The 13,624-nt window shown below is 33.1% G+C and overlaps 4 protein-coding genes and 1 long non-coding RNA gene across 5 annotated transcripts in view; 2 read left to right on the top strand and 3 right to left on the bottom strand.

The window, feature by feature from the left end:
• The window catches only part of LOC122637725 (bromodomain-containing protein DDB_G0280777-like), a 10,210-nt gene extending 7,266 nt beyond the window's left edge, over positions 1 to 2,944 (top strand). The window contains exons 7-8 of the mRNA XM_043830060.1: positions 888 to 1,079; positions 2,442 to 2,944. Of these exons, the coding sequence (XP_043685995.1) occupies positions 888 to 1,079; positions 2,442 to 2,756 (507 nt within the window). The 3' untranslated portion in view covers positions 2,757 to 2,944. The remainder of the gene's footprint in view (positions 1 to 887; positions 1,080 to 2,441) is intronic.
• LOC122637731 (dnaJ homolog subfamily B member 13-like) overlaps positions 1 to 7,809 on the bottom strand; it is a 23,913-nt gene extending 16,104 nt beyond the window's left edge. Inside the window, exon 1 of the mRNA XM_043830067.1 lies at positions 7,661 to 7,809. Coding sequence (XP_043686002.1) covers positions 7,661 to 7,776 — 116 coding nt within the window. The 5' untranslated portion in view covers positions 7,777 to 7,809. The remainder of the gene's footprint in view (positions 1 to 7,660) is intronic.
• Positions 5,071 to 6,545, bottom strand: LOC122637739. Its single transcript, XR_006329293.1, has 3 exons — positions 6,097 to 6,545; positions 5,677 to 6,002; positions 5,071 to 5,529 (listed from the first exon to the last, which is right to left on the bottom strand). It is a non-coding gene; the product is annotated as an uncharacterized LOC122637739 (long non-coding RNA).
• On the top strand, positions 6,577 to 10,569 carry LOC122637726 (T-related protein). Its single transcript, XM_043830061.1, has 6 exons — positions 6,577 to 7,163; positions 8,145 to 8,240; positions 8,338 to 8,581; positions 8,884 to 9,037; positions 9,129 to 9,326; positions 9,401 to 10,569. Exons 1-6 carry the CDS (start codon positions 6,838 to 6,840, stop codon positions 10,291 to 10,293), a joined length of 1,911 nt encoding a protein of 636 aa, XP_043685996.1. The 5' UTR covers positions 6,577 to 6,837; the 3' UTR covers positions 10,294 to 10,569.
• Position 10,570: 1 nt separating this feature from the next.
• On the bottom strand, positions 10,571 to 13,170 carry LOC122637727 (E3 ubiquitin-protein ligase parkin). Its single transcript, XM_043830062.1, has 8 exons — positions 12,773 to 13,170; positions 12,472 to 12,688; positions 12,024 to 12,384; positions 11,746 to 11,947; positions 11,508 to 11,669; positions 11,272 to 11,397; positions 11,114 to 11,198; positions 10,571 to 11,037 (listed from the first exon to the last, which is right to left on the bottom strand). The coding sequence occupies exons 1-8, from the start codon at positions 13,028 to 13,030 to the stop codon at positions 10,928 to 10,930; spliced, it is 1,521 nt and encodes a 506-aa protein (XP_043685997.1). The 5' UTR covers positions 13,031 to 13,170; the 3' UTR covers positions 10,571 to 10,927.
• Positions 13,171 to 13,624: the final 454 nt, after the last annotated feature.

Here is a 13,624-nt window from a genome sequence, read left to right as displayed (position 1 = left end):
TTTTTTTTTTCTTTTTTTTAGAAAAACGGAAAAACGGAAATAACGAGAAAGAAAATCATTCGAATCAGATGTAACACATATCGAAAGGAAGAAAGGAAAGTCGCGTTTGCCGAGCTCAAAATCGATATATCGAGCCGTCGCGTAATTTTTATATTTATTTGTTTGTTAAGTATGTTGCGTAATTTAAAAAAAGCTATATCGAAACAACGAACGACGGTTAAAACGATGAAGATGTAAACGTTTGGGGGTACAAAATTTTGCATTTTCGATCATTTATTATTCGTGTAACGTTCGATCGCGAACGGGGCACAGTTTTGATATAATCGTCTCTACAAAGTATTTTCATTATTAATATAATGTTTAGTACAAAGTTTAGAATTTCTGACGGCAAAATATTACATAGGAATATGTATTAATACAGAAACACACATATAAACACCGAGAGAGACACACGTACACACAGAAATGATAACACGATTAGTAAAACATTGGCGAAGCATGTATTGTATATACGTATGAGTTTATTTTCTTCTTTTTTTTCTTTTAAAGGAAATTAAAAAAAAAAAAAGAAAGAAAGAAAAAGACGATATAAGATCAACTTGTCATAGCACGAACGATACTCGCGAAAAGTCCTAAGTTCGAAAGGTCAACAATATGTATGTATATGTAAGTATGTATACGTGCACACAGCGAAGGAAAACATTTGAAAATAGATGACAAAAGGATACAATAATTTTAACAAAATAAATAAATAAATAAACAAAACTTATGGCGATCCAGTGTACAGTGAATGAACGAACGAACGAACGAACGAACGAATACGCGCGTGTCCGTGCGACAGTAAAGAGAACGAAATATTATAAAATGCGTTTTATTTTCTTTCCCAGATCCCAGAAGGGTATCTATCCGTTCCAACAATGTTTCCTTTCCCTATGGCATGTCAAAACGTCTTCAAAACACCTAATGTGAACGAAACAAAAAAGCAAGGTGAACTCTTCTCACGAAGCGTTCACGATGGTTATTATTGGTTCGCCAAACAAACTGGCAATTCGATTGCTAAATTCTCGAATGGTAACGCAGTAAGTACGAGTTTTATATAATATATTATTATAATATTTCACGGAATATATTATTATTAATTTTACATCGAGTTTTAATATCGATTATATAAATTATTGAACCATAATAATAATCGTTTCAATTTTTATCGTTCAATTTAATTTCATTTTTGTAACAAAATGTACTCTTCCTACTGTAATGTAATTAATTTTCACAGTTTATTTTCAGTTAACTCTGTAATCAGATTTTCTCTGCTTTTGTAGTCGTGTATGTAGGTACACATATATGCTTTTAAAGTAATCTTTTAATAAAATTGTTAGTGATTCGATTGATTAATTAAATGAAATGTCATGTCAAAGATGATTCCATAATTAACAAAGGGTTCATTATTAGTTTATATCCGAAGATTAATTTTTGTTAAATATAAATATCATATTTATTGTTAATATAATACAGTTATATATTATTACGCCTTTTGAATGTTATGTTACCCATTTATTTATCCATTATTTTTTTTTTTTTAATATGAACCAAAGTTGGATTATAAAAAATTAAACACGGAAAATAGCTCGGTTATATAAACAAATACCAATCATGTTTTGTTTTTATAATTCAATTTTTACCGAATTTTGAAAAGAGTACATCTTTTTTAATCTTAAAAATCGTATGCATCGAATCAATTTTGTACAAATCGATATATTTATCTTATTTATAACTTTTTATAGATAAAAAATACATTCATTATTATACTTTTTTTTTTTATAAAACTTTCGCTCTTATTAGAAACTCCTATAGTCTTCAAAAAGTGTTATAAATTTTATTTAAACAATCTTAAAAATAATTTAAGTAAACTGCAAAATTTAATTGCAACATTCAGTTCAAATAAGAAATTAATTAATTTCATGCAAAGTGCATCGGTATGATGCAAAAAAAAAAAAAAAGATAATTTATTCTAGTTGACCATAAAACGATCTAATCAATTAATTAATTAATCTTTTATATAATATAATTAATCTTTTCTATAATGTAAGCCGCAAGTAAAAAAACTTAAAATATAAATGTACTCATATATTTTAAAAAAAACTATAAATTATTCCGTGAGATGACCTTAAAATATATTTAAAATTCACTCAAACGCGCGACATTGATTAATTATATCCATTAAATAAACTTCAAACAAGTGCTTGTGTTATATGCCCTTTTTGTATAGATTGAATTAGGTATCTGACAATGCAAAACGCGTTAACGTGCTTATGGTATCTAAAAGATTATTTGATAATTAATTGATTAATTAATTAATAGATAGTATCACTTCGTTCTATTTCTTTTTTTTTTGAAAAGTATAAAATTTATGTAAAAAAAAAAAAAAAACTTATACACAGATATGTACAAGACCACCCGATTGTATCCATCATACTAACGAAGGACATGAATTTCACGAGAACGCAACGATCGCTCGTTTATCAAATATCGAAGCACTCCTTCGTCGTTACAATGGAAAATGTTGTATCCTGATCAACGAGGACGATCACGTAGAAGATCAGAAATATATTCTAATTGGTACGGACAATAGTGACGACGGTAGTAGTTACGTCGAAGAGGACGAAGAAAATGAGAATATCAAGGTCAACGAAAACAAATCTTGTCGTTACGAAAATAATCGAGAAAAATCTTCGCCTAAAGTTTCCGACGAATAAATGAATTTCGAAAGTTTTAATTAATCGTTTTTCATCGTTTAAACCGATTTAATTTAGTCTCGGATCTTTTGTAAATGAATGAATAATTTACCAATAACGTTGCGACAAAGCATCTCGTTTCTTCGTAACGATAGCATCCTCTAGAATTTATCTAATGATTATATTCAATAAAGTTTTATCGATTTATCGATGTTGTTCTATTCTTATAGATATTATTTTATTATTTAGAAAAAAGAAAAATGAAAACGCGGAACATAGTTATCGATCTTTTTAATTTTAAACAATAAGAGTTCAGACTATTCAACGATTAATTCGTCGATGTCAACATTTACAAATCTTTTCGATCAAAAATAAATCTAATACGTGTTAATACACATTGTTGACCGATTATCATATACAAAGTAATACATTTCACCTGCTACGTTCGTAATTAAATTAAAATTATTATTGATATATAAAAAATTCAGAAAAATTCTTTTCCAAGAAGTAATATACCAAAACACTATTTAACACGACAAATAATATTACAATTAAAAAAATAATAATAAACACGCGAAACGTCGATATATTTTATTTTAAATAAGATTCTAAACTATTGAATGATTCGTTTGGTAAATGTCAACATTTACAAATCTATGCAATCAAAAATAAATGCAGTACGTGTTAACACAGTAATAGAGTATTATATGAAGAAAATAATGCCTTTTATCGATTACATTCATAATTAAATGAAAATATATGTGCGAGCACGAGTACACTTAATAACCGATCAGAAACGTATTAGTATCGACGAATTAATTAATTATTTGATATTTTCAAAGATAATTGTCCACAATTGTACAATGAGTAAAAACGATTGTTAAGATCATGTCCGAAAGGAACAATATCGCATTCTTCGACCGAATCCCTTTTATTCTAAAAGACACGAGAGGAATACGATTTGTAAACAATGAAGGAAAATGTTAATGGCTGTTATCGAAACGATCAATAAAGATATTTTATGAAAGGACAGATGGAGGGAAAGCGGAAGCGGCAGAGAAGCCACAAACGTGATAAACTTTGCCGAGCTGTTCTTCTAATCCAAAAAAAAGATGTGAGCTACCTAACGGCAGGTAGCTATATTATTATATGGGAGATCCTGCTGTAAACCTCCATGATTCACCGAAGCCATCACGTGGGAACTCTAAAAAGTTTTATTGCCTTTGCCACTGGGAAAAACGCCGAAAGATCTTGCGATCTTTCCGAAGGAAGTAGAAAAGGTAAACATTCGTAGATCTTACGTTGAATTAGGACAACTATGTACGTTTGTATGTTTGTATATAAACGTATATTAAACATCTGACAGGACCAAAAAGGTCTTGGGCAAAATCAAGTATCGGTTTTGTTTGTTTCGTTAATTATTGCATAATTTTTCTTAGAAACGAAAATGATTTTGAAAACTTTGGATGGTCTGAAAAACGGGATATCAACTTTGTCCGTTTCGTTATTTTCTATCGAATTATTCTAAATTTGTTCTTAACAACGAGACTGATCGTTATTTACTCTTATTATTGTTAACGTTATACGCACAAGTAAATAATTGAATTATTAAACTGACAAGTTTGCTAGATATAATAGAACAAATCGACGCATCAAATTATTTGATAAATATATCATTTGTTTTTCGATCATTTCTTAAAACTAATGTGTTGAAAAAAAAGATGAGATTTCAAACAAATTCATTCGATTATGACACACACAATCCTAAATACAATAGAAAAAATCGAGAAATCCTATCGTCGTCAGTTCTCAATCATTTAATCAACTTGTCCAGAAGTACCAATTCTAATATACTGAACATAAAGTCGACAAAATTCAAAACGAATTAATACAAATATAACAAAAGAAATCAATAAATATTGAATAACTTAATAAATAATCTTTTTTTCAGTTCTTTAATGAACTTGTTTAAAAGTACCAGTTTTAATATACCAAACTTAAAGAATTTTAGACAAAATTTTAAAGAAATACGTCCGAATATAAAGATCCTAGATATTACAAAAGAAATTAATAAATCCTATTATTTAACAAATAATTTCTTTCTTGAGCATTTAATCAACTTGTTCAGAAATGCCATTTCTACGATATACTAATACTGAACAAGAACTTAAAACACAAATTTGTTCGAATATATAATTCTATCAATTAAGAATTCTTCGTCAGAAAACTTCGTCAGCTTTGCGGACAATTCATGTTATACAAGTCTCAGACGCAAACATATCCTTGTCGACTTTATATATATATATATATATATATATATATATATATAAACGCACTAGCCGAAATCATGGCATGATACAACAAACAAAAAACGGTCCTGGTCAAATGTTCCTAGCTAATAAAAGATTGTACAGTTCGTACCGTGAGACTGAGTCTATGTTGACTTTAGTCATTTGAGATGAAAAAGTACGACTCCGAAGATTCCACCTTTGGTGCTTACCTTGCTGACTCCTCAGCATCAAAAACGAAGAACGAGCTAACAACGACATATGTACTTTTCGAAATGGAAGACCAATGATCGATTTGTTTTTTATCTTAATTCACAACCCAAGAGATATACCCTAAAGAAATCAATGAATATATAAACGTGTGTGGATACGTACTATAATGGTGAACACTTTCTATAAAATCGTTATGTCACCGAACTTGGAACATCACACTGTATTTTGCTTTAAAATCCTTCACATATATATTTCTGAAGAAAGCAAACAAAAAGGATATTTCTTGAGCAACACTAAACAAACGTAATATAAGAATATAATTAAAAAAAAAAAAATAAATAAATACAGAAAGAAAAAGAGAGAGAGAGAGAGAGAGAGAGAGAGAGAGAGAACAATAAATTAAATATACGATATAAAAACAAGATCGTTGGATATCTAACCTCGAAAAAGTCCAAGAGAACCACCGATAGAACGAATTAAGAAGTGTGACGAAGTAAAACGATCGGTTGAAATCTCGTAGCTCGTTCACGAGTTGATATCGCGAAGTCCGGAAGCGAGGTCACACGAGGGGGTCACACATCGTCTGCCGTTGACGAAGAAACTTCAGGAGGAGCTGGCGATCGGTCAAGTTGATGGGCGGACTGACAAACTCTCCGTCTACTACACGATGAATCAGCCAACCATGATGGGATCGTAAAGTGAAGTCGAACGTCGGTTGGCTTGCGAGTAGGATTAGAGGCGGTGACAAATAGCGTCCTTGAATGGCCTAGAACGAAGAGGGGACCAGTGAAATCGTTTCGTTCGGTGTACCGAGCAGCTTGCAGGGACTACAGCCAATACAGAAAGAACATGATACGTACTGCCATGTTTGCGGCAGTACCATGATGAAGAAGAGAGAGAAAAGGGAGACGGGGTAAGAGAGAAAGAGAGAGAGGCCAAGCTCTTTCTAATTCCTGGCTCTTAATTAGCACCCGAGGAGCACCGTAACGGAGTTGGTCAGCCAGGGAGGATGGTGCCGTTTCTTTTAGGAGCCGGCCACCGCCAAGAGATAGAGAAGGAAAGGTCGTCCGGGAGAAACTGAGAGGTGTCGCCCGTCAGTCTTCGGCTCGTCTTCGCCGGATAGTGTGAAATATCGCGCCCAAGTGTTACGAGTCCTGGCCACGAGGGCTGGTCACCAGTTGAAATCGGTGTTGCTAGGTGCGACCGACGACATCCGCGTTCAACGTTCTCCACTCCCTCTCTTTTTCTTTCTTTCTTTTTTTCTTTCTTTCTTTCTTTCTTTCTTTCTTTCTTTCTTTCTATCTGTCTATCTATCTATCTATCTACCTACCTACCTATCTATCACTCTCTCTTTCTTTCTTTCTTTCTTTCTTTCTTTCTTTCTTTCTTTCTTTCTCTCAAACATCCACCCGTATCGTTGTACCAGCTTCTCCATTTTCCATCTCTTTTCATATCGACCTTTTTCTAATCGCTTATCATATTCGTCAACTTCATCTAATCGAACTAGAGACTTTGGAAAGGGAAAAACGTGACTTGATTGATCGACGAGAAAAATTAAAAAGAAAGAGAGAGAGAGACAGAGAGAAGGAAAAAATAGAAAGATGCAATCAGGCAATACGAGTCTCGGTGTATCTCCTGTACATTCTTCCTGTCGAGAAAAGGAACGACAGAGAGGACAGGAGCGACAAGATACCGAAAACGAACATGAGTTAGAGCAAGAAGAGGATGGTGGACAAGCTAGAACAATGTCTAAAGAAACCAATAAGAAATCAAACGATGATCGAGATTCTTTGTCCAGGCAAAATATCTGCGTTACGTCGATGTCCTCCAATCAGAACTTACCCCTCTCTCTTTCGTTAGAGGACAGAGAATTATGGACTAGATTTCAGTGTATCACTAACGAGATGATCGTCACCAAGAATGGAAGGTAAGAATGCTGACGACCGAATTTTTTAATTCCTACTTCATCTGATTGCTTAAGTTCGATCGCTATCGCACTTGATCATCTAAAACTTAAGAATATATTCAATCTATCTTTATTCATTTACGTTCAATATTTTTATCATAGAGAACATAAGAAAATCTTCTATTCGTACCTATCAGAGATTAAGACTGTAAAATCGTTTAAATATGAAACATTTTTCTTAATAAATGATAAGACTTGTTGAAAGGATTTTAGGAATTTCCAAGTGTATTCGTAATACACCTATACTTTAAACATTGTAATTAATTATTTTTCTAACGATCAACGAATCTATGTGTCTATTCTTATTTACCTGCCGTGCCTTAATAATCAAGATCGAGTAGGCACGCGCGACTAATGATCGACCCCGAAAAGGAATATCTCGAATGAAAGAAACATAATTCGGTTGGAGAATAAAGAACTATAGTATTGTGTCGGTAATAAAACTTTACGATACTCACGATTCTTCTTCGTAGAACGTTCGACGGTCGGTCCGATGGCACACCTGCAACTTCTGAAGTTCTGCCGGCGGACTGTCTTCAAAGAAAATTGTTGAACAACGATATAGGTCCCCCATGCACAAAGAAAAGAATAATATAATAAAATGAAAAATCACGAAATTCGTTTCTTTTTTTTTTTTTTTTTCTTACGAAATATCATTTACGAAAATAATTCGTCGTAAAGAACAATCGTGTGATCATTTTTATTAATCATCGTAATCAAATGTAAGGACATTGAGAAGTAGACAAAGACAAAGTATATAAGAAGTAGAACACAAAGTTGTAAATTAAGCTAATTGGTCTAATAATAATGCCTAGCAGATTTGCTTCTTGCACTACCAACGTATATTGTTCACCGAGAGAAAAATTCTTTTCTTCTGTTAACAAAACCGACGTGGTTCAAACTTGAATCTAAATGAAATATCGTTGACTTTTCTCTCTTTAGACGAATGTTTCCGGTGGTTAAAGTATTAGCACAAGGCTTGGAACCGGCAGCCATGTATACTCTTTTGCTCGAATTCGTACAAGTAGATCCTCATAGGTGAGAATATTCGTAACTTTAGTATCACATTATATCAGTTATATATTTATATATATATATATTGTATAAAAGAAAAAAAAACTTTGTTAAAAAATAGATGGAAATACGTAAACGGTGAATGGGTTCCCGGTGGAAAGGCAGAAATAGCACCTCCAAATCCGATTTACGTTCATCCAGAGAGTCCAAATTTTGGTGCACACTGGATGAAAGAAGCAATATCATTCGCCAAGGTGAAACTCACCAACAAGGCTAACGGGAACGGACAAATCATGTTAAATTCGCTACACAAATACGAGCCGCGTGTGCATCTGGTTCGAGTTGGAGCCGAGGAACAGAGAACTGTAAGCAACGTTTCGCATCATTTTATGATTCTGTATACGTTCTTAACACGAAGAGTTTGCATTACGGTTTCAGTATGTTAGAATAAGTCGAAACATGTTTAGTCAATATGGATATAGGTACCTATGCGTTTCTACGCAAATTCGAAAACGTCAAGAGAGAGAGAGAGAAAACGTTCGAACGTGTAAATAAGATTTTCTGACTAAATGTAAGAGTCATCGAGTCAATGACGTATAGAAAAGAAAAGAAAAAACAAGGTAAAATAAAGTATGTTTAAGTATTGAAAGAATTCCGATTATCACAGGTTCTCACCTATCGTTTCCCCGAGACACAGTTCATAGCGGTGACAGCGTATCAGAACGAGGAAGTGACGAGCTTGAAGATAAAATATAATCCATTTGCTAAAGCTTTTTTGGATGCAAAAGAAAGACCAACCGACACTCAAACGTATCCTCAATGTGAGTCTAATATACGAATAACATTGAACTTTCGACGCACTTTGAAGTACTAACGCTTGAAAACTAACACTTCGCCATTCGAAAATTATAGACTCAAGCGCTTGGTTCATACCACAGCCAACGATGGGATGCGAGTATAGTACAACGTCCGGAATAATGGCGCCTCAAAATCAAGCACAAAACGTAGTTAACAATCATCTTACTCATTCTTACACGGTTTCTACTGGTGGACGTAGAAATACTTGTAGAGTAACACCATATTCTTTGAGACACAAATATGCTCAAGATGGTTGGTATAACGATGCGTTTAATTATCTTCCTATAAAAAAAATAACAAATAATTGAATTCTATTTAAACTTCAGAGGAACATTTAGATCCATATGGGACCGTACCACTCCTACATTCAACGACCTACGTGACACCATCCAGTTGGTCACCACGAAGTCCGGAATCGTTACAAAGTTTGAATCCTGCGTGCATACCACCTCCACCTCCACAAGAATGGGCAGCTTCACCTTCGCCATCACCAACATCCTCCTCGCATACTACGCTAGCTAGAACAGTCGTTGGAACGATGACACCTACCAGTGTGACCGGATGTACACTCTACGTCCCGGCAAGTTTACCTTGCAATTCAATGTCACAAGATCATCCCCATAATTCAGACTCCTCCGCTTGGATACATTCCATGGCTCTATCCGATCAACAACAACATCATCAACAACAGCAACAGCAACAACAACAATCCTATTTAAATTTAAATTTACATCTCCATCATCAGATGCCACCTTATACCACGGTATCTCACGGTGGACTACATCACGTTCTACATCCAACCGATAACGAGACAATTCCTTCAGCAAATCCAGCGGAATATTCGGTTCATGAGTATCATCATGCACCTGTATCTCCGGTACAATCGACAACACCTGATCAACATTTACACAAACAGCAGCATCACAATATGCAAATGTTACATCTTCAACCTCTTCCACAAACCGAAACTACGTCACCAAATGCTGGAGAATATGATGATCCTTCTAAGGAACATCAACACGTAACTGCTGTTTGTCCTAATCAAACTGTCGAAACTCTAAATAACGTACAATCTGATGACGAACGCAGATGCCTAGCTGTGGTAATAGATCGTCACAATCATCATCGACAAAACAATCAACTGGCTAATACCGATCAACAGACTAACGCTTGGACGCCTTTAACACCACCACCTGCTCCTCAAACAACGGCAATTTGATTTACGTTTATAGTACGTACGATCGAATAATATATTAAGTGAAGTTTCTTTCTACGAAACTATACATATATATTCGTATAGATTTGAACGAACGTTCTAGCGAGTATCGACTAATCGGATTTTCAAGTGGCCTTAGATAATGATATTTCTCATCGAAGACTTTCCTATTTAATGACTCATATATTTTCGTATCGTCGTTAATCATACGGAAGCTCCAAGTACATCTTACTTGTAAGTATATCTTTCCACAAATATAAATATATACAGAAAAAAAGTATAACACATAAATCTGATATATTTCATTCTGAATTTTATAAAATGATATTTGTTTATATTATTACAAATGTATAGAAAGAGATAGGTATATCTATCGACATACATACACACATATACAGGAATCAATCCTATAGCAAATCAATTTTTACTGCATCTATTGAAAATACAAGGTTGTTAGATAAATTTAACGAATTCTAAAGAAATTACAATAAAGCATACTCTATTAGTATGGAACAAAAGATTTACAAAAATACTTTGTGACAAGAAAGTAATTTATCCTATTGTTGATAAATTACATTGTCAAAAAATAAATTAGTAATAGCGATAGTTATAAAATTTAACGTTAAATTTACATAATTTATCCGAACCAATGACTACCCATACAATCTCTCGTCCATTGAGTTTGGCAAACCCAACACCACTGAAAACCACAGCCTGCTCGTGTACACACCATATGCATACATCCACCTAAAGAAATAACAATTCCGAGATATTTTTCGAGAACAGAGAATCGACCAATTTGATATAAAGTTTTTATAAATACCATCTCTTTCGGTAGGTGTTCTACATTTTGGACAAGGTTTAGTCGATATTTGTATAGTTTTTTTACTAGCCTCATCCCATTTAGCCTAAAATAAAAAATACCCATAAGGTTTTTGCATTACTACGCGTCATGGCTTTGAATTATAATGATGTAAATACATCTTTAGCCTTTTGGGGGTCAATGGTATACCCGTTAGATATAGATTTGTTATTAGATGCCTCTGAAGATTGTAATTCGCATTCTCCCACATGAAATCCTTGTAAACATCTTCTACAGAATACATACTGTAAATCACATATAAAGTATAAACAATATATACTTCATGTAATTGTTCCTATTATAAATCACGATTATGTAGTATTCTACCTAAAATATAATCTATGTATCAACTTACACCACAACCTGCGAAGCATTGAATTTTACGACATTCTTCTTCATTCGCACCATCTTCTATAGATAGTGGTATTATACCCATACCACAATCTGGCCTTGGACAAAGAAGTCCACCCTCACGTAAAACATATTCCTCTGTACTAAATCGTTGATATTGCTCATACTAAATATTAAAACGTATTTCAACGACTTTTCTCTACTTAAATCTCATATAATCTCTTAGCTTAGAAAATGTATACCTGCTGTGGATTAAGAAGATGAAAATGATGGATTTCTGTAATGAAAGAGTTGGAACATCCTGCGGGACAAGGAAGAGTATAATAACCTTTTGTTGTTTCAAATTGGAACTGACGCTCGCGTAAACGTATAGAACAATATTCCCTAAAGCAATCTAGGCAAGTTACGTGAGCTGCTTCGCAAGGAAAAACCAATACTGTATCCCTACATATACGTACATTGGTAATTTAAAATTAATTGTTCAATATTCTTTTAGATTATTATCTGATGCTTTCAATACCTTATATCTGTACATGCGAGACAAGGTATATTCATGAAATTTGGCTTGATATAATAAAGCGGTACTGCCTGGTCATCTTCACCTAAACTAATATGATTTGCACATTTGAAAAAAAATTGAGCATATAAAACTTGTAATTCGGTTTCCTCATTAGAAGATACCGATAGCTCGCATAACTCATTTTCACAATGAACCGTTATTCTTTTGGGGTGTAAAACATCTGGCCAACATTGTGGATCTCTGTCTACTGTAACGGCACCGCTACCGCAAGATGCACATTTAACTCTTAACTTCCCTGTAGTTACAGCTTTGCATGGCTTTGAACAATATACATAAAAATGTGCTCGAGTTTCTCGTTGTTCTACCATAGAATATGATAAAAATCATATAATACAATTAGTATATTTTCAATTCATTATAGCAAATGTATTATATATAGTGTAATAACCATCTGTGGATGAATTTGTCTGATCTGCTTCCTCTAATGGTAAATCTGTAAGAGTTTCATTCATCGGTTTACTTCCGCTACTATTAAATGTCGAATCAAAATCAGATCCTTCCGTTACCACCTCTTCGATAGTATTTACAGAATTTATACTTTTATTAAATCTTTGATGACGATTTTGAACGGCATGCAAAATGCTTTGTTGACCCAAATCACACTCCTACAGATAATTATACAGAAATATTCAACATTTTATAAAATCATAGATTAGATCTTTTAAGCTGTAATCTGAATTGTTATGTACCTCTATTACTGTTGAATTATGTAGTTCTTTACCAGCGAAAATAATTTTAATATCTTCTGGTGCCATCCCCATTCGGGGTGCTAATATCTCTTTCACATTTTTTATATCCCATTTAGGATCCAAATCCACGGATAAAGTATTTCCTGTATTTGTTTTGATATATATACTTAATGAATTGCTAATTTTCTTTTTACCAAACCATAAAAGCTCTAACATCCTGATAAATGCGTTTTTTACTAAATCAAACAAGAAACTCATAACGATAAAAATAAACACTGTACAATCTTACGACCATTGCACAGTTAGAAGATACAATAAACATAATCAATAACAATAAATCCTAAATGGACACATAACCACTATTTCCATCATAAATAACTAATATGAGACAAATCAAGAACTATGTATGCTGATAACTAACGCACTCTATAAACACTCTTTTGCGACTCTGTAGATACTATGATATCGATAACATTGATCTCAATCATCGTAGAATAAAGAAAAATAATTATAAAAATTTGTTCATTATCGTCCTAATAATAAAAACTTTCTAATATTTCAAACAATCACAATAAGCCAACTTCGACTTAACGATCTCGAAATTATGAAAAGAAATGAATGCTATTCCTTCACCGTCAATAGAAACATTCTTTTTACTAATAATATAAATTTTAGAATATTTTCATTGTATCCCTAACATGCAAAATGTTTTAATTATTGTGTCAATGAACGAATACTTACATTTAGACATAGTAAATTCGTGAAATTAGTACTAAATTAATATGAAAAAGGAAGAACGTATCACTCACCTTCCACTCCTTCGCGAACAATAACGACTTTTAACGACTTTTT

This window comes from Vespula pensylvanica, chromosome 2 (genome assembly GCF_014466175.1).
Source record: "Vespula pensylvanica isolate Volc-1 chromosome 2, ASM1446617v1, whole genome shotgun sequence".
NCBI classification, from domain to species: Eukaryota; Metazoa; Arthropoda; class Insecta; order Hymenoptera; family Vespidae; genus Vespula; species Vespula pensylvanica.
This window is presented reverse-complemented; position numbering and strand designations above follow the sequence as displayed.